Genomic DNA, 25,825 nt, shown 5'->3' on the forward strand with positions numbered 1-25,825 from the left:
CTCACCCAGTCCACGATGAGAATCTTGCTGGCACTCAGTTTCTGCTGGAGCTGTTTGGCGGCGATGGCCACTGAGTTGAAGAAGCAGAATCCCCTGGGAAATAGAGACACAATAAGAGAGAGAGAGGGGATGGGGTGGGGGGGGGGAGAAAAAGGACAGCACAGTCAGCAAAACAAAACACAAGGGAGACATAAATCAATTGCTGCCCCCACTCCCCAACCACCTTCATTACCATCCCATAAATATCCATTTAAAGCAGAGTGAGACTGACATCATTACAGAACATCTGGTCCTGGTTAGGACTTGAAACATGCAGATGATCCAGATTAAGGACCTCGTGTTCAGAGACAGGTGATCAACAAGCTCCTATAAAAAACTGGTAGCAGCCTCCCCCACCCATTCCTGAGCCCTGTCTCCCTCCTCCCGAGGCAGGGGCTAGTCCTACCAGACAGAGGGAGAGCTACCAGTTGACGCCATGGCTCTGCATCAGGAATAACATGACCTTGCCTTAGAGAGTGCTCCTGCAGTAAGGTCTGTGTGGGAGAGCTGTGGTGTGAAGGTCAGCGGCTCCCTGTGCATCTTGGCAGTAAGCTGCTAACTGTGCCTTGAGGCTGCCTGCTTTAATGAGAGCTAGGTGTTGGCTAAGCAGCTGCATATCCTATAACCCTGGTTGCAGGGCACTGTAGCATACTGGGCAAGTCTCTGGACTCATAATTGATAGGCTGTGGGTTTGAGTCCTTGCAGCAGACACCGCTGTTGAACCCTGAGTGAGATACTTCACCCCAGTTGCTCTAGCCCTAATCTGTATGAATTTGCTGGGGGTGGGCTCTGTGGTACACTGACGTTCCGACTAGGGAAGGGGGTGTCATGTGCTCTCTGTTCACTGAGCGCCACGCACACCAGGCTAGGCTGAGGCCTGAGGCCTGCTCCCCCTAGTGCTTCTTGTAAAATGGTCCTGGGAAAGTTAAGTCCCCAAAGTTCAAGCACTGCAGCTACACACATCAATCGATGCTCCAGGTAAGACACCAGGGATCTGACAGGTTTTAATTGTTCTTGGTGCTGTGTCCCCAGCGCACTTTGGCCTCTGCATGTATGGCTGGAAGCGAGTTGACGACTCACATGGGGCTTGAGTGGTCAGCGTGGTGTCCTGGTGGTCTGACGACTGCAAAACCGTTCTGTTGGGGAGGGGGGGAGAAAGTGCTTATTAATACACTCTGGCCCATTTAGACATGAGGAGGAGGATGAAGCAGAGTGCTAAGCATTCATATGGATGTGATCCTAGGAAGTGGAAAAAACACAACATGTAAAAAAACCCTTGAAAGCTCTTTAAGCACAACCCAAGAGGGATAGCTTTGTGCCGCTGACCTGACAGCCTGATGAAGGTGGCCTGCTCTTGTAACGGATGAGGGAGAAACAGGAGTGTGTGGTCTTTGTGCATGGTTTTCCCCTGTGTTGCGCAACACTGATGTTTGTCAGAGTTCGAATCTCGGGTGGGGATACACTGTGAAAGGCACAACTCAGCAGTACGAAAATGGCACATGCATTGGAACTGAGATTGCATCCTTTGTCAATCTGCCAAATGAAATGATGACAACCTAGAAGAATCTCCTGAGACCATAGGGAAAAACATTTTAGGCAAGCCTTAAGAGGGGTCTGGTAATTCAATCTTAAATTGCCCCCCTGGGGATGAGTAAAATATTTTGAATTAAACTGAACTGAATTAACACGGTCCTTATGATGTGGCGCGTGCTGCTTGTCAAGGATGTGCGTGACAGTCCCGGGCATCTCCTGGCCCCTCACCTTCAGCTCTCCCTTGGCCACTCGGAACGCCAACTCGGTCACACTGCCAGCCGCCATGCGGGAGGCTGTGGATGTGTGAAGCTCGTTCCAGATGGTGTCGTTATCCACCTGCACAAGGACACACCCGGCCAATCAGCAGACAAAGAGAGACACAGGAACAGCATCACGGAAGCAGGCAAGAAGCGCCAAGGGGACAGCCGCAGAGCTTGCGCCCCTAGATGGGCATCACTTTGCTCTCCGCCCAGTGCTACCAGCCCTGGATACCAGCCCTTTGGTGTGACAGTGCTGCTGGAGCCAGATGTGACCCTAATGAAATCCATTCTGTTGGAACAGCGAGCCTGACTCCAAAGCAAACTTCAGCAGCTGCTGCCGGGGATAAAAGGGTGAGAACACGAGAGATTCATTCTTTACTTCTCTCCTTCTAGCATTTATCCGGCTCATAAGTTATCGGGGAATCGCAAACCATTTTCCAAGCCCGAATTCCACACAAGCCACAACAATCTCCCTGCAAACATCAGGTTGCAAAACAAGAGGACTAATACAGGCCCCCCTCTGCGGACTTCGACATCACCCCAATGTGAAATTCCTTTCTGCTCCGATCACAGGATTTCATCTACTTTTCTTCTCCAGACCCCTCTGTGTACACCAGTAAAACAGAAGGCCATCTCCCAGTGTCACAAACAACCATGTGTAGGCTCACTTCCATCATCATCATCATCAAATTCAGAAAACAAATGACCCCCCCACAGCATGACAAAGCAAAATACACTGTTTTCACTTTTGCAAACACTTGTGATTTTAGCCTATTAGAAGAAGATGAGCGCTGCACAGTCTATATCTCTAGAACTCACTTGTAAGCTCTGTCTTACAACAATCCATGTACACACTTGGCAATGCGGGCTGTGTGTTGTGGTTTACTGTACTGTAAGGGAACTGGACTATGTAATTGGTGAGGTCTGAGTCAAGGCCACAACTCTACTTTTGAAACAGTAGAAATCTGTAAGGAAAGATGGCTGGGTTTAATGGGAGAAAGAAAGCAGGCTCCACGCGTTTCTACAGGTTTTGCAGCTGAATGATGGTCGCCGCTGTGGCTGGCCGTGCAGTGTGCCCCTTCTGGGCTAGGGCGTCCTGTCCTCCCAGGATTCCCAGAGGAAGCACTCCTAGCGTACGGAGACAAGATTTCGACAACAGCGCCAGCTCAAAAGGCCGCCGTGTTCCCGTGTGACTTTGTTTTTCCTTACGAAACTCACATTTTTTAGAGGTTTGGCACCACGGAACAATGAAATCAGAGGAATTTCTTTTATCATTGTCATCAACATATTGTTTCAATCAGCTCGCATCACCAGGGAAGCAGAGTCCGGAAATCTACATGGATTAAGGCCTTATCAACATCATGCATGCAGCCTTCCCCCCACCCCGATAATCCCCTCTCAACTGTAAATTGCTGCACTCCGACCATAGCATACAAGACTCGTGCCACAGACAAGCCCCATCAAAGGGAGCCTGTGATTGCCAGCCCCGCCCTCGGAAGAGCCAAGTGCCAGGGGCTCTGGAAACTGCAAACAACAACAAGAATCCTGTTGTGCTTTATCCATCCATCTTCTAACCACTTCATCTGATTCAGAGTGGTGGGGAAACCAGAGCCTAGCCCGGCAAGCAACGGGCGCAAGGCAGGGTACAGCCTGCACGGGTCGCCAGTTCATCACAGGGCACACACACACACTAGAAGCCACAGAATCCGCCTGTATTTCTCTGGATAATGGTAGGAAACTGGTGCACCTGGAGAACATACAAACTCCATGCAGACAGCACCCCAGCAGGACCAGAATTGAATCTGTGATGGAATCTGTCCAGTCCCATCACCGCAGCCAATAAATCTTTCGATTCCCTAGAACACACACTGTGCTTGGCGTAGAGGTCAAGGAGCGGAACGCCGAGTTTTGAATTCTGCAAACGACACATTGCACAACGCAGAAAAGGAGAGTGTCGTTTTATCACGATCCAGTTTCCCTCAGAGCCTGGATTGCTCATGGGATGAACCTTGACAGAAAAGTTAGGAGCTGGTGCCAAACATGGAAACCCAGCTGCAGGAATACCAGAGCAGTGTGCGGATTTCCATCTGTTCAGAGCACCTCGCACAACGTACTACATGCCTAAGACACGCAAAGCAGCAATTAACGCATACGGGCATGTTTGTTTTATAAAAGGGGTGTTTAGTCTGGCACACAACTCAAGGTGTAATACTCTTTTTGCGGTTTCAGTCATTCACTATACGCGTTGAACCCAAAGCCCCTTCAGCTGGTCTCTCAAATATAATGTTTTCCTTTACTTCATGATTCATAACCAAGCTCAGTCTTTTGACTTGCTCCGTGTGGGAGTCCAGGTACCTCGATTATCGGTGCTATCGGGTGATATAATTAGCACTGAGGTTAACAAAGGTTCATAGTCCAAAGCTCCTCTTGCAGTTTCTAGCCTCACCTGTTCTTAAAACTCTCTGTGGCAGGCGCGGTAATATTTACTGCGAATGTCACTAAGCAAGGCCAAGGATAATACAGTGCAATGATAACAACAACAACAACTATATTTCAAACACTGGCAGTCCAGCAATGGCTTATTAGACAATTAAGCAGGTCAGGGTACTCTCCAGGATCTGCTGTGCATCTACTTCGAATCTCCCAGAAGACTGTCAACATGTACTGTATTTAGTGGTTCAGGTTTATGACAGAAGGCAGTGAGGTCTAATGTGATAATAAACATACTCTCCAGCCCAGCCCTGCCAAGCAAGGCCAACCCTGGGCACATGGCTCTTGGCATACATTGAACTTTGTGTGGCAGGAGGACCATTTTCTTATTTTATTTCTGCGGTTTCCTGCTCTGTGGAAAATCACAATCAGATTTGTGGAGAAGCATAACTGTGATGCATCAAATCTGATCTCTCGTGCTAGGATATGACAGGACAATTAAAGGGGGGAAAAGAGCAAAAAAAAATAGACGCCATTCTTGCCTATCTGCCAGCAGAGACGCTATAAATCTCCAGGTTGAGAAAGCCGGGTGACTCAGGCAGACCTCCACAAAAATTCCCTCTCCGGGGAGGCCGGTGGAAACAGGGTAGGAAAATCAGGATACATGAGGAGGTGGGACGCGTGCCGACTCTGCCGAGACCGACATGTTCTCAAGGATAAATCAAATCAACAACAAAAAAACTCTCCATGAACACACACACACAATCACACACACACACTTCTCCGTCTCTCCTCGTATTTTCCTATGACAAATTCCAGTTCCATGTTCTTGAACTGGAATTTCAGGTCAGTTCTGAAATGCGGGGATTGATTTGAAAAAGGAGAGGGAGCAAGAAAAATAGGCTTGTTCCTCCAGCACTGAGCAGCTTTTCCAAATGTTCTGCAAACCCCCTTCCTGTGCTCCTGCCTGTGGAGCCCAGATAAGCGAAGCCCAACGTAGTGCCCCCCACTATGGCTCTTTGCAAGTGAAGGGGTTTAGAAACTTGGCATGAGGGCCCGGCTGACAAAGGTACTTGACTGGGGTAGTAGTGACGGAGGGTTAAAGACCGGAAGGAATGGTGAGGAAAATGTCCAGGTCTCCAACTTACCCCAACACCCCCACAGGGCAGCATCACAAACATCCTCTGGGACAGGATTCCTGAGGGAAGGAGAGAATCGATGACGAGGTTAAACAGTCTTAAAGGCAAACTTAACGCTTTGTTCAAGCAGTGAAGGTAAGTCAGGCTCTGATAAGGTCTTTCTCCTCATGGTGGTCTCATGACTTGGGTCCTGTCAGAACCGTGACAGCTGTGCCGTCGAGATTTCATTTCGGCCGAGAAAACTCTCACGACACCGTCACGTCACGGCACGGAACAACATTGCCTCTAGGTGTGCCTGGTGTGTCAGAATCACCACACAGGGCATCAGGGGTGCACTCTCTTTTACACAGCTACACGTAAAGCAGAAAATCAAACAGTCTCCTGCCTGCTGTTTTTTTCCCCCAAATCTAAGTAGTCAATTAAACAATTAACCTAATTATTAAAGAGGCTTTTATATGATGAAACAAGACACGGACTTCATTAAAGGTATAGTTATCTATACATCACACATGGAGGCAGGTTAGTAGTGCTACAATTACGCAGTTAATAAAATAACTAGACCAAGTATGCAAGTGCAAGCTCGGGGGGAGCACCCACCAGGAGATGGGGGATCCCCAGGACCCGAGCCTGAGAGAGCCCTGATGTACAGGGTGGCTTTGTGCTGTAGTGCTGGGACCGGCTGGCCCCGAGCTGGCAGTGTCTCTGTGACGGGCTGGCGGAGTGCCCGGCCACTTACCGGCCAGCTTGCGGTTGTCCAGCTTGAGCCGGTTGAGGGGGTTGGTGCCGTACAGCAGGACGTGGCGCTCCGAGTGGACGGACTGCAGCTCCTCCAGCGTGGCCTTCCTGCCCCGGATGCTCTGAAGGAGACAGGCACAGCCACACCGTCACATCGCTGGACACCTGGCAGCCTCGCCGGGCAGAGCCCGCTGGAAGGCCCTGCACTCTTGAGACTAACCGTGTTTATGGGAGTCGTGCGCCTGTGAGTTGTGCCGCATGTTGGTGCCAGCAGACTACTGTCTGACAGCGATGCAATGAGTAACCCACTGACATAACAGCCACTGCTGGAATATTAGAGGGCCCCAGAGGACCTCCCACCCAAAGAAACACTGTGTTTCCTTTCTTCTCTTTTCAGCATGGAATAAGGCTTTACTTGTTGCTTTGGGATAAGACAATATAGCAGACCTTTGCCTAAAGATATGAAAGTGGTTTAAGGGATGATGGTAAGTAAAAAGAATGGCTTCTGAATGTGTTGGGTGGATGCACTGTGTTATTGGCTTTATGTTGTATATTTGTATTGTATGTCTTTAATTGTATGAGCTCACCAAACCAAATTCCATTAAACTAGTTATGGCAATAAAGTATTGAACTGGTCCATGAGATGTTCGCTCTAATTTGTTCTGTTTTGTACAATCATTTCTAATAAAAAGGAGCAAGAGCTGCTGACAGAGGAGGACTGGCCACATGGTCCAAGAGAAGCGCCGGTCTTCACTGGAGTATCAGGATCGGCTCTCTTGCGGACGAACGAGGAGGGGGGTGGGAGTGTCTTTACCTCACACTGGTTCCTCAGCCCTCTCTCCTGTAGTCTGGACCAGATGCTCTGGATTCTCCCAGCATGCTCCGGGTGAGTGCTGTTGTCGCCGCAGGTGCACTGGTGCTTCAGCATCTGTGAGTCGTACACAAGGCCTGCAGGAGGAGGGGTGGACAGACAGAAAGGACACCGGTCACCACACTACCAGAGGACAGGAAAGCAGCTAACCCAACTGCTTCCCTGTGCTGGAACGGATTGCAGTGCCAGTCTGATAAATTCCTCAGCCTTATCCTGAGCAGGCTTTTCCATGTCGGTAGAAACACTGAACACCCCGCCCCCTTGAGACAGGAGGGACTCATCCGAGCTGAAGGGCTGGTGAGGGGCCTTCTGGTGTCTACCTGTTGTGAAGCGAGGCTTGGTGGGCGATTCCTGGACAGGCAGTGCGAGGCTCTTGTCCGGGATCGTGATGGTGGCGGAGGCCGGAGAGGACTGGGTGCGGGACAGAGGGCGGTGAGCACTGAGCACCATGGGAACCGCCAGCGTCTCCATCTGGGCCGTGTGCCGGCGGAGCTGCTGGAGCTGTTTCTGCTTCTCCCAGAGTAACGACTGCTGTGCAAAGAGAGAAAGAGGGACAGAGGGGAAGGTGAGAGCAAAGCCAGGGTAGCAGGATATAACCCATGTTGTATGGACAGCATACTGACATACTGGGATTGTCACAGCATGAGCTGCTTCTAAAGTTAGTTGGTGTACTCAACAGATGGTACCCTGAATGCATAATTTAAGGACTGCCCTTCCATAGTGTAAAACCACCAACACCTCTGCACAGAAATAAAACACTAGACACTTATTGAGCTTTTAGTTTGACCAGAATCAGAAACTAGTGCACTCCTTTTTTTAATACTCATTTTCACAAAGTGCAGTACTATGGTGCCCTCCTATGGTAACTGCAAGGCATGACTGACGTATAGCTCTCTACTGCCCTCTTGTGGCTCAGGGGGATATTACACCACTCACACTTCACTGGGTTCAGTGAAGCAATCACATGACTACGACACCGGATCACTTGGAGAGCACTTTTGTCTACAGTTCCTGAAACCTTGCAAGCACATGGGTAGAAATCTGCTAAATAGGGTTGATCAAAGCAGCTTGGGCTGTTTTTAAGGAGGAGAAAGGGAAACCGCACCATGGTTCCTCAGCGATAAATGACATACTGTAGATGAAAGCTTCCTGTGACATGTAACTGAAGATTTAACACTTAGCGAATGCACAAAAAGTTTAGAATGCTCACACAAAGAATAACACATGGCTACTGCCATCCTGTCATCTCCAGTTATGTGACGTCTTGAAATCCAAAACCAGAACCTTAGAAGGGAGGTCACACCATCTGCCTGCGTTCTGCCTACCTTATTTGAGTAACTCTATAGTTTATTTGTGTGTATAGTTTATTTGACCCGTGTAATAAAATAATTAATCCACTGCACAGTTATTGCCTGGAGATGGAGCACCCATCAGGCCTGAGACCCCCAGATCCCAAAAGGTTTATTTTCACCTACTGGGAGTTTTCGAGTTCCTCCCCTCTGTGCACAAATGCTCTACTGTTGCTGTACAACACTGTGAGCTGCTGTATAATCCAGTATAGCATTCTGCAGAAAACTGTTGAGAAGAGCACTATAGAAAAGATTCATTAATAAAAAATTTAACCTACAGTGCATAAATGTTCCTAACCATTGATGGCTATCTGTGCAGGGAATTATACCTTTTTATTCACAAGAAGTAATATTTTTGCATTTACTCATGTGTGCTGCTGAATCATTGCGACTGTCAAAATGAAATTATTTAGAAGGGACTAGGCAAGTAACAAAGATGGTATTAATGTGTTTCCCAGATAGTGTTTCTCAGACATTTCCCTTTCTCCGTGTGTAGTTGTGAATGGGGAGCAAGAGAGCATGTGACATTACCTGATTGAGAATAAGCGCATGCTGGATGTTTATCTGCTGGTGCTGCTCCTGTTCGCCCGCCCCCTCTACTCCACTAGACTCCGCCTCCCGTAGTGACTCCGCCCTGGGGCGTCGCTGGTGGGTGTCGGTCAACCCCGCCTCCTCAGAATCCATGTCCTCTGAGGGGATCTGCCTGAGCCGAGGCTTCTCACTGGGCTTGGACATCAGCTGGCACACAGACATGCACAATATCACCCACCCACACAATAAAGCCTGAAGGCAATACTGGCTGGGGACAGCCCTTCCTCCATCTTGCCATTCTGCTGCCATGCCACGAGACTGTGTTGCTTAAGTAGCATTTCATGTTTGTTACCTTATATTATTTAAATCCACACATATCAGAAAGCTGCTTATTTCTAGTGAGAGTCCTGGCAATCCACAGCCTACCTAGAAGCTCAAGGCACAAGACAGGACTACGCAATGGGTGGGACACCGGTCCATCACGGGGAAGACACACAAGCACACAGGGATAATTTAGAGGCACCAATTAATCCCGCCAACATATCTCTGGAGGTGGGAAGAAACTAGAGCACCTGGTGAAACTCTATGTGGACACATGCAGAACATGTCAACTCCGAAAAGAAGCTGTCTCAGGTGGGAATGGAGCCCATTTTCCCCAAGGGCAGTGAGGCAGCAGCACTTACCATCATGTTACCCTCTGAGCAGACATGTCAGAATTAGAAATATGCATATACAGTACACACATGCAAATGCATTGTGGAATCTCTTTCATCTGTTCTATCTGTATCACAGCAATTGAAATCCAGGTTAAATGTGACCACGCCTCCTTCCCCGCACTGGAGTCACGCCTGGAAATGTGCTGGAAGAGTTTCCCATCAGCCCAGGGAAGAGCCTTACCTTGCCCAGGTGTGTCTGCTGCTTGAGCCTCTCCAGAAGCTGGCTGTGCTGGTGCTGCTGCAGCAGCTGCTGGTGGAGGGGCCGGGGGCTCTGGGGCAGCGGCTCCGAGCGAGTGCGGCTCAGGGGCTTGTGGGGACCCAGGGCGGCCACCCTGTCGAGCTGGGGGGCGAACTGCAGGGGCATGGGACCCAGCCCTGGAACTGGTGAACAAACAACCCCATGTCACGCGCGTCACAACACAGGGTGCTGACGGAGCCCAGTTCACACTGGTCGGACAGCTCTCTTTTCCTTTCAGCGTGGAATAAACCTTTTCCTGTTCCTTTGCAGCCCACTCATGCGGACGCAGCTCCTTACTCGAACTTGTTTATTCTGATATACGCTTAGCATACATGCCAAGACTGCATGCGTGACATTCTAGATTACTATCAGGACATATGTTACAGTGGTGAAAATGAAAGCAAATCTCAGCTTGCAAGGACTGTCTGTTATAAAATGCAAAAGTTCAACACTAGATGGCAGTGCTCACCTTTCTGAGTCACATTTGCCATCTGGATATTATCAGGCTCCAGCTGACAGAAGAGCCTATGTTTTTTGTGAGTTCACCACACCATTTGAGGCAAGCCCACTAGAAAACACCCTTACAGAAATAAATCAGGCATTTTCAAGCAAATCGAAACCCAGGGCGCTTCTCTAACTAGACTGCTGAAAGTCTGATTTTCACAGCATGCCCCACATTAAAATATACCCCAGTGCTGTTTTAAAACCAACAATGCACAACTTATTGAGGTTATTGAAGAACGTGATCACCATTAGCTTTTGAAATTGAAACCATCTAGTGCGGTTTTGCACAAATTTAGCACAGCATAATTTCAAAGTTTCTCATGGTTTTCAAAAAGCTCATTCATTGCCTCAAGCCTCGTCACACCTCTGTGCTTTCTCTAGTCTTCTCATGACTACCTTGTGCTTTACCACCACACTTCGCTTTCAACACAGTGAGCTCTTATCAGGCATGAGGCATGAACAGGCTTCTCAAAGGACATTTTCAGTTTCATCCTACAATGCAAGGAGTTTGGGATTTTGCATTTCAGAAATGCAAAGAGCTCAAGTGCATTGAGTGTGCTGCTTGTCAGTATGTTTACCACCAACCTCAGTTTCCTTAACGCTGAATTTATTGCAAGAGAAGGATTAGGCTTCAGAGATCAACTGAGTACTTGACAAGAGCAATAACCCTGTAAACCTTTTTGTGGAAAATGCATAATGACACCAGGATAAGTTGTACACTACGGCCCAGCAAAAACTATGATTAACCTCACTTTACATCAGAAACTGAAAAGAAAAATGCATTCACATTTGCCCCAGCAAACATTAATAAGGGTGTGTTGGAGTTAGGGAGCAGTTTGGCTAAGAGCTGTATCTGGGTGTGTGTGCTCTGTATTGTTCCAATAAAACTGTTCTTATGGGACTTATCTGCATGTGAGAGAGGGCTGCACCCTGGTCATCTTGCCAGAGCCTGTGCTGGGTAAGCATGATTCTATTTGTCTGTGCACATGATTGATCCCTTATAAATGCTTACTGGGGAACACGTGGTCAAGCAAAGTGAACCCACTACACTGTTTCTCATAGCCCCACACAAAATAATACATTCTTACATTAGGAAAAACTCCTATGAATAATTTGAGATTGTGATATCGCAGAAGCTACAAATTCCACAAATGCACAGTCCCTTCTGCATAAGTATTCAGTCCCTTCCAGTGATTTCCACATTTTGTTGAATTACAAATGATGTATATTGTGTTTTCAAGAGAATATTTTCATCAACATCTGCAAGTTCAAACTGGACTTGTATTGTATTGTATTGTATGTGTGTGAAGCAGCACTAATTGCAGCTGTGTTTTTGGATGGGTCTTTACGAACTTTGCACACCAGAAAAATGTACTTTTCACGCATTCTTCTTTGCAGACTTAAACAAGATCCATGAGGCTGGTTGGAGATCGTTGATGGATAGTGACCAACCTGGCCGTTGGCTTACATCTACAACCCCTGTGCTGCATGCGAGAACAGCCCTCTGAACATACTCCCCTGAAATGTGCACCTGTCGGATCTTTGTCATTTGATGAGCCTTACAGGAGTGTTATCTCTGATAAGTGGAGTTCTGTGCTACTCACTGACACAACAATCACAGTGCCACTTGGCCGACTGTACACTTCGGCTTGGCGAATTCTGGCTGCAGTAAGCAAGCGTAGTCCAAGCTTGAGCCAGCAATTCTGAGCATGTTACTGTAGAAAATACTTATGCTACTGTCACAGACCGCTCCTCAAACAGGAGTGCACAGCGGACCTGGAACAAACGGCATAGACTGGTACAGCTGTCTCTGACCTATGTTGTGCGCTCACCGGTGACCAAGGGGGTGGAAATCAGACCTGAGGGCTCCAGGATGACCACCGGCTGCAGGCGAGGCGACAGGTGCCCAGTCGTGTCCTCCAGCCCCACGGGCATGTACACCTGGGGGGCCGCCCCCGTCAGCATGGGCAGCCGGGCTGCTTTCAGGGAGCCCATTTCTGCATCGCCCTGCAGGAGGAGAGCAAGCAGGATCAGACCCCGTCCACGCCACTGCTGTGCCGAGGAGAAACAGACTGCCGCTGGAACAACAGGGGTTTTCGAACATAGAGAGGAAGGCCTGCTCTCAAAGCCACATTTGAAGGCCGGGCAAGGGCACATGGTTTCTTTAATTTTGCACAAATACAAACAAACAAACAAACAAGGACTTGGACACGCCAGTGGAAGTTAAGAGGAAGAGCATCCACTCTGGAAGAGAGGGGCCCGTAATGCCCAGTCATGATGGTGAAGCTGGGATCTTTGCGGACAAGGCAGGACAAGACACGCTGATTAATAAACTACAGACAGCCAAATGAACGAGATGATGATCCTGTCTTTTGCCAACGCACTGAGCAACAGGAGACAGAGGTGCTCGCAGCCACATGTTCAGTCACTGCATGAAGCACGATTTCAGTATCTATTGTTTAACCTATCAGAGGTCACGGTGGAAGCCGGCGTTTCTAGGGAAAAGCACTTGGATTCCCAGAGGCAAGTCTTGTCCTGGCTGTGCCAGTCAGTGTGGTGCTGCGACTCTGCACGAACGTTGTCGGACACACACCTTGGCGTTGGCTGGCAGGCCCAGTGTGATGGTGGGAAGAGCGGAGGGGTTCTGCACGGTGAAGTGTGCCAGCGTGCCATCCTGGAGAAGCAGCCTCTGTGCCTGGAGGGAGGAAGACAGAGGCAGTCAGGCAGCGAAACAGATAAGGGAATGATGGCATCACCTGAAGGGAACCAGGCGCCTGGAGAGACGAGAACAAACGAGGGAGGGAGCGAATGTGGGGAAACGACTCAACTGAACAGGGGGAAAAAATGAGTGCATGAGACTCAGAGGAGGAGAATGGGCAGGAGAGAGACAGGTGGGGGATCCATACACACGTCTCATCAAACCACCCAGCTCTTGCTCAACATTCACAGGGGTAGAGAAATAAAAGGACAAAGGGGGCAAAGAAACTCATTTCTGCAATGAGAAGGCTTGTTCTCGTTGTGTAAAAAATTAAAGGGCTAATGATCTAGAATGGATACTATTTAAAGTTAAAATTTACTGAATCTTTTCCCCATATTTAGGATTCTCTAAGCGGCTTAAATCTTTCATTTCAATAGATCTAATTAAATTCTGCACTCCTGCAGAGGAAGAGTTGTTAAGCCACCACGAGAGAGCATGTGTGTGGGAAGCATATTCAATTCATCAATGCAGCCTCTAAATGAATTAATCAGAACAGACCTGGGTCAAAAGGTTTAATTAATGCACGAAGAGATCAAGTGTCATGGACAGTGTCTGCCTCTGCTGTGAAGCCTGTCTCCAGGGCCATTGTTTAAAACATTCGATTACTCCGTTGCCAGAGAGTCCTGCACACCCTGCGTTCTGTACCTACAAGGTTTCCAAGAACTCACAGCTCAGATTTCCAAACTAACGGCCTGGCAGCTAATGAGATTTGCAAAACAAAAAAAAAAGGAAGAAATAATTAAAATGGGAGGAGCTGAGGAAAGCACACGAGAGGACCCTAAAAGAAACAGAAAAAGGAGCCAGCAAGAACCAGACGAGGGGAGCAGAAAGACTCTGGTGATGCAGGCGGCCTTTTGTTCTGGTGACCAATCAGGAAAACAGGAATGGTGACCTCTGCTTTGCGATTGGTCCCCCCCGTGTCTCCATCCTACTTCCATCTGCCCTGGCGGTGACCCTGGTTGTGACCTCTGCCCCAGCAGAGCGTGTGAACCGGACCCACACTTTTCTGAATGGACCATTCGCTTTCCTCAAAGACAGGCTCCGCAAATCCCCTCCAAAACACTACTTCAGAGACCGACAAGGGCAAACTACAGCACACATGAGCTCTTTACTACAATAGACTCCCTTTATAAGAAGACTTGCTAGGATGTAAAAAAGTGCTTAGCTCTGTGGGGTGGAGGTGGTTGTGCAGCAAGACAACATTGGTTTTATTAACACAAATGCCACTTATACATACACATTACATACAACCCCTTCCCTTGACTGAAAGATTGAATGAATGTAATTTGTTCAGGTAAGATCAGGTAAGGTAAGGTCAATAGATGGTACCAAAGATGAGATATCTATTATTTTACATGTAAAAACCTTCTGATTTATTATCGATGTCCAGACAAATACCGTGTGTTGGCAAGGTAGGAACACTGTTGGTTATGACAGTAGCCTGACCCTATTTACTGGAGTACAAGGTTAAGAAAGCGAACAGACATGATAAATGAAGTCAGGAATCCCTTGTCTCGTTCAGGCAGCGGCTGAGCCCGAGAGGCTGAAGAACCAGGGGCGAGGGGAAGAGGAAAACTGGGGGCTCACCTCATGGGACACTCCAGCGGTCGGGGGCAGCACTCCGTTCTCCGTGGGCAGGCTGTCGTTGGGGGAGCTGCAGCCGGAGACGGGGGTACTGCTGCTGCTGGGAGAGGAGTCTGGCGGGGAGAGAAATGAACACAGCTGTTTCAACATCTGTCTTCACCAGAGTCATCACAGGACAGAGGCTGAAACATGCTGTTTTCATCGGACAATCAACCAATCAGTGAGGAGATTCTGTACTTTTGCTTCTCGGCTGCCGTCGGATGCCAGCAAAACAGGGATTCGATCAGTTGTTAAAGGCAGAAATAATCAAAGAACCAGTGGCATATGAAATGCCACACGGGAACCTTATTCACAGCCTGTCAGTAAAACAGAAAAATTGAACCGGAACGGAAAAGATATTCTAAGAAACCTTGAGCTAATAGCCCCATCATGGCTCGTGAATCAGTCCATTCTTATCGTGTTTCAAAACAACTCCCTTTACATGGGAAGCTACGTGAGAGGCTCTGGAAGAGCAATACCAGCAAGAACTGGATAAATGACCTGCCTGGAAATCTCCCACCTGGCAGAGTATTAATCACCTCCAGACCTCGCTGGTGAACAAGCGCACCTCAGCGAGACTTGTTGCGCAACTCAGTCCTGCCTTTTCTCAAAGGAAATGACTACAGCTGAAAACCATTTAAAAACACTTCAGCACTGATTACGTCAGGAGGGTTTATAATGCAAATCGGACGTCAAACCTTAATCAGAAAAGAAAAAAAAAAAGGCCCAGGGTGGAAGAAGGCAGCACCCTGCTTTCAATCTGAATTTCAGGTTCCTGTAAAGAGACTTAAAGCACTGAAGCTGCTCAACCCACAGACACTGGAATCCCAGGCTAATGCAAAAAAAAACATATTTAGACTTCAATTCATGATTCAGACTCTTAAAAAAACAGTTTTGAGCACACACATGTTTAAGGACATCTGCATCCATAAAACTTGAAAGGAGCAGGCTTGTTAAAAACTGAAAAGGTGAAAAACGATGTTGGCCAACAGTATACCAATAATACAAAACGAAACAGACCCATGTGGAATGTGTAATTGGCTAGTTTCAAGGTTTGTTGTTTTGCACTTGGCTTTCTACTGAAGTTATCAATCAAGCATTTATCTGGTGTACTACAGTACAGGCGCTGAGGTCACCGATTTGCGCATGGTGTGACCACACGTTACATTCTTGCGAGGAAAGACTCGTTTTTAATTGTCCCACTTTCTGGAATGTAATAAAACCAGAGGGCAGGAGGTAAGTGGGAGTACAGAATAAGCTGCCCAGCCATGTTGCTGAAGTCAGTACCCAGCTTCCTTGAAGATACCGCTGGACAAGATGCCTGAAACAATCTGCTGTTTCAAATGAATCCATGTCCCTTTATTTGTTGCTGTTTTTATGTACAGTTGGGGGATATACGCTCTATGTACGTGCAGTTAGTGGACATGACTGGCCTGGGGAACATCAATGAAGACTAGCCACTGTTGAGAGAAGGGCCACTTTGCATTTTTAGAGCCTGAATGCCTGGTAATGCATCGCTGGGCAAAGGGAAATAATTCACGGCATTGAATCTAGACATTCAAAACAGTGATAGGACTTAATGTGAAGCCAGGCAGGCAGCCTTAGCGTCACTGGGGTGTTGGCATCACAGGCCGATGATGAGGAGAGACCACGATACCCACCCATAGTCTCAGGGGCTCTCTGCTTCACAGTCGGAGGGGCGCTCTCCTTGCGGGTCAGGGGGCTCTTCCTGGTGCCCAGGTGCTTCTTCAGTTTGTTCTTCACCTTTAGGTTGGGCTCGGAGGCTGAAACAACAGGACGACGCCCTGTTACACAGGTTAACCACCCCTCCTGGAGGGAATCCTTGCTCTTTCAGAACAGGTGCTGCTGTAGTGTTCAAAATTTTGCCAACTAATTATTAATACAGTGATGACAGTTAGACTACAGCCTTGGGTGGCTCCTCCCACACAGGGGTTCTGTCTCACTGGCTGACCAGCCCACTGTGCTGCGTCTGCTAAATTGCCAAATTGGTGACTCCAGTTTTATTGTAAATTGCTGTTTTCCTGGATTTCACCATGTGTTACTGGAAGAGAAATGGACAGTTCCACTCATCTACTAGGCTCTTCATTCACTGTCTCATCTTTCTATGTAGGAGTAGAGCAGAAGTTCATCCCATTTAGTCAATGAGGCCACACTGCAGGGCCCATTTGGACACGAGCTGACATCACACACAGCGCTGATTTCCGAGAACCCGTCCCTGTTTTTTGGGGGGAATGATTCCTTGTGAGGCTGAAGACATGTTAAACTACTTCGCCAGATGGGCACAGATTCATTTCAAGATATCACAGCCCTTTATGAAACACATAACTAGCGCTTTATCAATTTCCAAAAACGTGAATTAATGTTTCTGTAGAGCTGGCTGGTGAATATTCATATTGCCATATCCAAACACAAGGCGCCATCTCATCTCACAGTGATGTGTGCATTTTGTTAGGCTTCTGTAAGGCGTGTCTGAGATTGGATTCTGTATACAGATGATCTCTCTGAACTGAACAGCCTCACCCAAAATCTGTGTGGATCTGCTGAATAACGGTCTGGAGAAATAATGTGTTAAGATGGACGAGCGCTGGGTTGGATGAGAAGTTTTGTTTTGTTTTTTTTAAAGGGACTAAGGCGACCAGCTCTGTTGCCTCCTGTGAAGCCTCCCACACTCATCTCCCAGCAGACCTTCTCTCACAGTGTCACCTGAGCACCCGGCTCGTCCTGCCGCAAGCCAGGAGTCTTCATTCTCCTCCCAGAACAGGCAAGAGGATGAAGGAAACTGACTCGGACTGAACTGGCAACTTCCTGAATGCGGTGGCGATGGACCAACCTGTCCGGCGCAGCGGAATGTCTTCTGGGGAGTCGCTGGGTGGCTGCGGTGGCGGGGGCACCATCAGAGAGGGAGGGGGGACATCGGGGTCCGGAGCCAGCGCCCTGCAGATAAATAGCCCACAGCATTAAACCAGTGTCTTTGTATAGCCGGCCTGTTTGTTGATTTAGTTTAAATTTGTATCTGATCTTTATATTCTGCAGCCATTAAAATCATGGAGGTTTCACTCGATACATTTACTAGTCTTGAAAAAGAAAGACTGTGATACAGTACAAGTACTCAAAATCCTCAAGGGCCTTGACACACCCAACCCAGTGAACCATGAACAAGAGGGCACATGTGGAGAAACTGCAGAGAAGAGCATTTCAAACTGAGAGGCACATTCTTTACACAAAAAGTTGTGGGAGTCTGGAACAAGCTGCTGCACCATGCTGCTGTAGTTGAAACACTGTTTTCTTTTAAGAAAACAGCTTCATGAGATTGTGGACCAAACATCTACTAACTACCAAATGAGCTGGATTGGCCAAATGGCCTCACATTTGTTAATGCTACAATTAATTCAAAGTATTTAAAGAAAGACATTCTGATCATTTTTGAAAGGACTCACATACTTTTCCAAAAACCTTACACTTGTACACCGTTCAAAAACAGATAGACTGAACCTGCCACCCACATTAAACAGATAGCAATCCTATTGGGGTTCAGTTGACTAAAACTGCATGCCTAGTGTTCAAGGCTCTTATTGTGGGGATACGCTCATTGAGAAAAGCCTCACTGTTAATTTGCGTGTATGGCTCTGGCTGGCTCGCAAACAGACGACACCAGCTCAGAAGGAGAACAAGTGTGGGTTGGCTCACCTGTAGGCTACAGGGGGGTTGCTCAAAGGGTTGGAGTTGGTACGCTCCAAGGCAGCCTGCTGTTTCTTGAGGATCACTTCCTGTAGTTTCTGTTTGACAGCTGTACTGGCCACAGCACCTGCCAATCAAGAGAGCCATGAAATCAGAATCCTGTTTTCTGTTCCACGAGATCCTGCAGGAACAGCAATTCCTTCATCATTCTCTCCAAGGTGAGGGGAATGGAGGCAATTGAACCGTGGATGTTTTTTAAAGAAAGTCTCCACATGTCTTTCTGCAATGACCCCTGCAGACTTGTACAATAAGGCACTCAAAAGTGTGTTGAACCTATGGTAACTGCTACCACATGCTCTCCGAAAGCTCTTGAACCGTACTGAAGGAAAAAGTGGAAAAGGAAGCAGAGCTGACATGCACTCACACACAGGAATTCCCACACATGTGGCTGTGAAGAGGGACTGGGAGCAAGCTGTCAACCCAAAACTGAAGCCACATGGGCCCGGCCTTTGCTATGCAAATGGTCAGCTAACCCAGAATCGCTAAAATCAATTCATTTGATTTTTGTCTTGAAAGGTCATTTAAGGCAGTAATAGCCATTATGTGTAATCTGCCTTTTAAACAATGTTCTTTTTTAATAGTGGCACTGGTAGTAAAATCCTGAGTATTTTATGCCTGTAGTTAGCTGGCTTAGCTGAAAATGGCTATAATTATAATTCTATTCCCAGACACCTACGGTATAGGCTATTGCTGGATGGAGCTGCAGCTAATCGTGCTTAACCTCATTAAAGGAAGAAGACAATTTGGCAAACACATTGTTATGTTTTTAATGCAATACTGGGCTAACCTTGTTTTCTCATTGTGTGAAGCAGATGCTACTGTACATAATGACCCCAGCCTAATGACAAACAAGGCTGTACAAGCTGTCCAACAGCGCTCAGTGAGACTGCAGGCTGGCTCTCCATGCTCTAGCTAATATCAGCTGAACTCTGAAAAGAGCCACCACTGCCAGAAAAAAAATCTGTCTGTACTCCAGTTTCTGAGAGAGTGATTTTCTATGTTGATCTGCACCTCTGATGAGGCAAAGAGCTGTAGGAATGACAGGTCAACAGCACGGATCATATTCTAAAATATTTCAGCTGCTAAATGGAGTTGGTAGCCAGTGCAGAACATAAGAACTTTGACCCAGGGTGATGGAAGCTGATATATATATATATTCTTTATTGGTGCAGGAACTGACTCACACCTTTAATTGCCAAACAAAGAATTACCTACTTAAGATCTGGAGGTGTAGCTCAATATTGACTCAGGGCTTTTCAGTAGTCTATCAAACCTTACCCTGGTGATAGTATTTCCCTGTTGTCTGTAGATTAGAAAAGGTGCTGTTATTGTCAATATTTGCATAAAATACAAGCCTGCTATTTTTAAAGCTTGTGTGAGTGACCTGTTTGTTGCTACTGCTTTCTGCACGACAGCTGATCCAGCTAACAGCTTGGAGAAAAATTCCCCACTGGAAAAATTCTTCAGGTTTCCACACGCTGACCGAACTGTTCTACACCATAGATTGACAGCTCTTGAGCTATCAAATCCAGCTCTGACCAATTCTCCTAACCCTCTACCCACTTTCATGACACAAGGTCTGACCTCTCTTACCCCCACACTGCCGTACAGCAGAACAGAGAATCCTCTCATATTGCTCTGCTTGTCAATTCTGGACTTAATTTTGTATTACATAGGTGATACTCCTTTAGCTACAACCTTCCTTCTGCAGCTCTCTTACACTTATTGCCTTATGAATAATTTACCCCATTGATTTATGATTTATTAATGATTTATGCCACTCATTCCTATCACAAAACTCCACTTACAGGAGACAGATTCATCTATACTGATTTCAGCATGCTTTCCCAAATTTTACTCAGGTTTTACCATGGTATACCACAGTAAACCTTTATTAGGTCCATCAGGGTCCCTTTCCCTTTCTTGTATAATTCTTTCTTATTTTATTTCTTTTATCCTTTTATCCCAGTTCCATGGTCTGAGGGCCAGACCAATATTGGGTAGCCTGTAAGAATTGCAACTCTAAAACTTAATGCAACTGTGACATGGTTACACAAAATATAGGGACCTCTACAGAAAGACAGCTTATGAGAAGACCAGGGTTCAGTGTTGTAGAGCAAATTGCATGGAATATTAACGTTCATCGGTCAGGGGTGTGAGCCTGTAACGGGAAGGTTGTGGGATCAAACCCCAGGTGGGACACTGCTGAAGTACCCTTGAGCAAGGTGCTTTGCTCAGATTGCTCCACTAACATCTCTAGCTGTACAAATGTAAGTCACTCTGAATAAAAACCTCTGTAGCCTTGGGGTGTTGAGTTTCAAACTGCTCCTATCACCCCAAAACACACCTTATTATAAAGAATTGGGCCTTTTCCTGCTATGGACCCCCTGCCAGAGGCTACCTGGGGTTGTTCGATTCATACAGAGGAAGAAGATTAATATACCCCCCACCCCCCTGAAAATAAAACACTGTTTTTTTATAGTGCAATGGCAGATGGCCAGCTTTCAACAGCTTCTGCTCTTTTTTTCTAAAACACTGCTGCCTTTTTTAACCCCTGGGAGAGCTGGAAAGGAGAAGCTGTGGCCCAGATTAACAACAACACAGACAGCTTCTGATTCAGCAGCTCTGCACTTCTTCCTCCCGGCAGTTGAGACTCGCTGGCCGCCAAAACGGCCTTGTGCTGAACGTGGTTGCTAAACGTGGTCATCTGGGCCCCTTAGATCAGGGCCTGACAGACAACGGGCCTTTCCAATCTGCTCTGCCCCGGTGCTGAAGTGCAATCAGCTCCTGAGTTCTTTGACTCCGAGAGTCAGAAGGACCATGCAGCAGCTGAGGTACTGGTTGCACTGAAGTACTGCAGTGCCCTAGAAGCCCTGCCTTAAATTTCCAAGGCACCTGTGGAGCACATACAAGGTTATCAGACGTCCAAGGTCTTCCAAACACCTCCACAAATAACAGTAAGGCCATCTCACTGTAGCTATTGTCTGTAACTCTGTAAGCAGTCTTCCCCAACTCCTCCCCCACATAGCTTGTCACATGCCTGTGATTTCATCTGTGTACTCTTTACTTCAAGTAAGCTGCCAGAACGGATACAGAAATGTTCTTCCTGAAGGAGATCTACAGATCACACCGCTGCAGTGCTTGGGCACCAGTGACAGAACTGTGGTTCAGCAGCCCGATCAGCAGACAGGAGCCCTTCTGAGCAAACAATCTCTTCACATCTTGCCACTGGCAACACCAGGAAAGCACCTCTGACCTCATCCTTGCCACTGAGAACTGCACTGCGTCCTCGCAGATAATAAAGCACAAAGCAATAAAAACACAGGAAGCTAGCAATGTGACTCATTTCATGTCAAATCATGACAATGAAGCTTTCCCCAGCTTGCAAGGAGGAGTTTACCTCGGAACTCTTGTCTAGAGCATAGTGTACTTTTGGATCAACTGTTTTTTTGGGATCACATTTTTTTGTGTTAAGGGAGAATACAGATAAGATCAAGTATGGACAAGGAACACAGAAAAACAATATATATATATAGAAGGATGAATTCTTGGAATTGTGACCTGCTTGTTGTTTTTGGCATATCTAGAATCATTAACTAAAGATTAAAGCCAAGTAAGACTGGGAAACCCCCAAAAAAGCAGAAGACATCATCAACTGCTACTTCTCCAAATAGAAACTTTTGTTTTTACAGTGTTTCGTGAACGTGCACAGTCCCTCCCTATTGATAAACACAAAGCCCCACTCCTGAGAGCTGAGAGATGGTGTTTTGCCCCCCGGAAAAACTCAAATTCCTTCATGGATAGTATTTCTGCACACAGAGTCATTGCTGCCACATGAGAACGTGGACACATGCAGGTATAAATGTGTGGTTAGTCTAAGGCTCTGGGAAGGGGTTAGGCTTAAGGAGTGGAATTCTTCAGTACTCTCTCCCTGAACTTGTTCAGCCCGAGCAACAGTGGGTGCCGTGACTTACTCTGCTTGCTTTTGTCCTTGTGCCACAGCTGCTGCAATTCCTGCTGTTTCTCCTGCTCCTGCTCTCGTCGCCGCTGCTCCATGTTAAACTGCAAAACACAACATTGCACATCCTACTAACATTCACGGGCAAACACGTGATCTCAAAGCCTCATTTGCTTAGATGGAGAGCACCATCTTGACCAAGGCAACTACCAGAGCGAATGATCTCGTCTCTGAGATACTTACATGTTTCGTGTCCTGTGGTAATACATTTTACTATTTAGATCACAAACCAGCCTCTTGCGGTGTAGCCGAATCTCCTTAAGGAGGGGATGAGATGTAGTCACTTTGTTTCGGATTCTTGTCCATTTCATTACTGTGAGCATGAGGCCTTTGTTTTCCTCCCCGTAAGAGAAAGACAAGCCTCACATCAAAAACGCCAGAGATCAGATAAAACATGATCTTTCTGAAAAGCTGCAGAAGTGTCCCATCAACATGCCCTGGCAGAACCACCTACAGTACCAGCACGCTCATGGCCGATACTGCAACTGTGTAACTGTTGCCATGATCTGCATCTCTGCCTGTCATTTCTGGCAGAGGAGAGGATCTTCTCAAGACTAGCAAAAGCACAAAGCATGTTTCTTCTGTCTTTTCCCTCCAAATGGGTGTCAGGAAGACCAAAACGGGAAAACCTTTTAGCAAGATGGGAAGGTGTTTCTTTTAACAGAGAGACTCAGTGCTTTCCAATTTGCATCCACAAGCCTGAAATACACGCCTGTGTGCTGTAGTCGAGCGTGCACACCGCAGGGCCACACTTTTCCGGCCAGACACGCCACGCACGCCCCCCCCCCCCCCCGACCGGGAGGAGAGCCGGAAGAGAGCCGTACCCGGATCTGCTGGTGCAGCTGGTGCTGGGAGATCTGCGCGCAGGGTTGGGGGCTGGGGAACGGGCCGAGGAGCAGGGGGTGGGGCAGGGGCGTCAGCATGGCGGTCTCCGAGCCGGGCCGCACCAGCCGCTGGCCCACGCGCAGGTCCATGGGGGCGGCCTGAGGGACTGCCACGGACACGGGGGGGCTCACATCCGCTGCGGTGGACAGAGACAGAGAGAGAGAGAGAACGGCATTAGAAAGCAAAGCGCGAGCAAAATGTGTGGCCAGCAGACAGAAACTGCATGAAAAGTAGTTCTTTTTGTGCGTCTGATTCTCTGTCCCCCCACCCCATTCTCTTCTTCGGTTTTTCTTTTCTGATGCTTGGAGAAGGGGGGTGTTGTTATTGTTGTGCGTCTGAATGCTATTACAATACAGTACACAAACAACAAAGGGTGGCCAACAGGTACACAGGAAAAAAACAGGAAAACAGGCCAACAGGAAAAAAAACTAAACCAACGGCAACGCAGTGTTACCGAGCTGCTGAGTATCCACCGCCAACAAGCGCCAACCACAGCCTCACTCGTGAAAATTGTGAAAAAAAAACCTCAGGAAAATTGCTCTGCACTGGGGCTCATCTGAGTCTGTGACACGCACCTCGATCCAAACACTGCTTCTAATGCACGTACCTGCTATTGATGTGTGAAGAATAATTCAAAGTGGACAGTGAACCAGATAATACTAAGGCTCCCATTTACAAGCATGCAGTACCGACTCCTTGCTGTCCTTGCTTCAAGCCTAGGGTCTGTTGCGCAGTAGGCCTGAGCAATTTTAGACAACTTGCAATCTTGCTTCAGCTGGAAAAAACCTATGGAATCCCATAGTCTATGGATATGTCTATATGTCTATGGTCATCAATGTAAACCTCTTTAGTACAACACATGCCTTGGACATACGTTGTAAAATAAAAACACATTCATCCACTTTGATGCCTCTCAAAAATGATCACGCGAACAGCATTAGACACCTGCAGTACTGTAGGCCTTGTTCCCATGTGGTCAGATCTGCACGGTACAGGTCACTGAAAACCCCATCAGAAAGCCACTGCTGACCGCCACACGCCTGTACAATAAACCTTTCGAAGATTTCCGAAAAAACTCCAAGACATTTAGAACTGTGCTCCGCAAAGAGCCAGAATAGAGATCTATTAAAGAGCTGTACGGGACCGGGGCATGGCAGGGTGTGTTTATGCTGAATGGGTCAGCGAGTTCAAGCAAGGCAGCATGAATATGACAGCACAGTGTCCCTGGCTTAGTTACACTGCTGCACAGTAAGAGTGGGAAAAACACTGAATCACCAGCGGACTCACAAAGCTGCCACCTCACACACTGGTCCTACTCACAGCTGTAAACTGATCCCTGAACGCCACTCCCGGCAGAAACAAAAAAAAAAACAACACAGGTGACTTCTTTCCAGGTGACCTCAAACCAGAGCTCCAGGAAAGGGGCTCCAGCGATTACAGGGCTCCCGTTCTGTGAACCTACACGAGAAACTACCCCCTCCGTTGGAGATCTCCCGCACAACACAAAAGCGGGCGTGCTTCTGTGCTCCGTTCCCGCATGTCCATTTGAGTCCGGCCTCGGGCGCTTATCTCGGCCAGAGAGAAGGGCAACACTCTGCCCACGTTGGAAACCGGCTCTTTTTCTTTTCCGCCATTGCGAATCAAGCATTTTCATTCGATGATTTCCATATTGAAACATTTGCATCGGTGACTCAGCGGAAGGCTCATTTCCTTCACAACAGCAGATTTTGTGGTCCTGCTGGGGCAAAGATGATTTTGCTGTGTGAAGCCGCCGCCGAGGTCGAATTGAATTTCACGGCGTTGGCTCCCCAAGGGGCCAAGGGTTACCACCCGGCAGGGCTGGGGAAATCGTTCAGTTCAAGCAGACTGTGCACATAGCACTGCTCCTTCAGGTAAGCACATCGTTGTTTTGGATCCTTCATAAAGGAGCAGCAAGAGTCTTCAGCCAGTGATCTTCACGTTGGCCTAAATCACCCGAGGGGTTATTTCCCCACAGAGCAAATAAGGGACAGGAAGACCTTTTTAACGTCTGCCACATCAATGGGGTAGGAATGCGATTGTCAGCTCTTCTACGAAACTACATTTGTGAAAAAAACAGGAATCACAGGGTTTCCAGGGCTGGATCACAGACCCCCCAAAACATCCGATACCACTGAAAGTAACCAGGCGTCGCCCTGAATCAGGTACAAGTGCATGTTAGTAACACACTCAGAAAGCTAGCGAATGAATTTCCTGTATCACAGGAAGGATAGGATGACAAAACCTTCTGAGGTACAGAAAGTGGGACAGGGTTTGCCACACTCTGAAAGCGTGCCAGACACAAGGCTGGGTGTCAGAGAAGTTCTCATGCAGGTGGAGAGCTGTTTTTTGAGCGAGGGGATAGTCAGACAGAGGAATCCTGATGCCAGGACAGCTTTCGCTGGCTCTGCAGGAGCCT

The 25,825-nt window shown here is 47.6% G+C and overlaps 1 protein-coding gene across 8 annotated transcripts in view; it reads right to left on the bottom strand.

Annotated features, from left to right (window-relative positions):
• Window positions 1-25,825, bottom strand: part of hdac7a (histone deacetylase 7a) — a 99,367-nt gene that overhangs the window by 13,602 nt on the left and 59,940 nt on the right. For 5 of the 8 annotated variants that reach the window (XM_088915319.1, XM_088915362.1, XM_088915345.1 and 2 more), the window contains 17 exons: window positions 23,328-23,524; window positions 22,460-22,547; window positions 18,435-18,552; window positions 17,578-17,681; window positions 16,388-16,510; window positions 14,691-14,800; window positions 12,939-13,040; window positions 12,178-12,352; window positions 9,785-9,984; window positions 8,888-9,094; window positions 7,328-7,538; window positions 6,951-7,084; window positions 6,138-6,258; window positions 5,411-5,460; window positions 1,801-1,908; window positions 1,120-1,175; window positions 6-93 (listed from right to left, as the gene is read on the bottom strand). In XM_088915319.1, the coding sequence (XP_088771445.1) occupies window positions 6-93; window positions 1,120-1,175; window positions 1,801-1,908; window positions 5,411-5,460; window positions 6,138-6,258; window positions 6,951-7,084; window positions 7,328-7,538; window positions 8,888-9,094; window positions 9,785-9,984; window positions 12,178-12,352; window positions 12,939-13,040; window positions 14,691-14,800; window positions 16,388-16,510; window positions 17,578-17,681; window positions 18,435-18,552; window positions 22,460-22,547; window positions 23,328-23,524 (2,192 nt within the window). The remainder of the gene's footprint in view (window positions 1-5; window positions 94-1,119; window positions 1,176-1,800; window positions 1,909-5,410; window positions 5,461-6,137; window positions 6,259-6,950; window positions 7,085-7,327; window positions 7,539-8,887; window positions 9,095-9,784; window positions 9,985-12,177; window positions 12,353-12,938; window positions 13,041-14,690; window positions 14,801-16,387; window positions 16,511-17,577; window positions 17,682-18,434; window positions 18,553-22,459; window positions 22,548-23,327; window positions 23,525-25,825) is intronic. The other 3 variants (XM_088915336.1, XM_088915327.1, XM_088915311.1) reach the window with 3 other exon arrangements.

This window comes from Atractosteus spatula, chromosome 1 (genome assembly GCF_055471065.1).
Source record: "Atractosteus spatula isolate fAtrSpa1 chromosome 1, fAtrSpa1.hap1, whole genome shotgun sequence".
Taxonomy (NCBI): Eukaryota; Metazoa; Chordata; class Actinopteri; order Semionotiformes; family Lepisosteidae; genus Atractosteus; species Atractosteus spatula.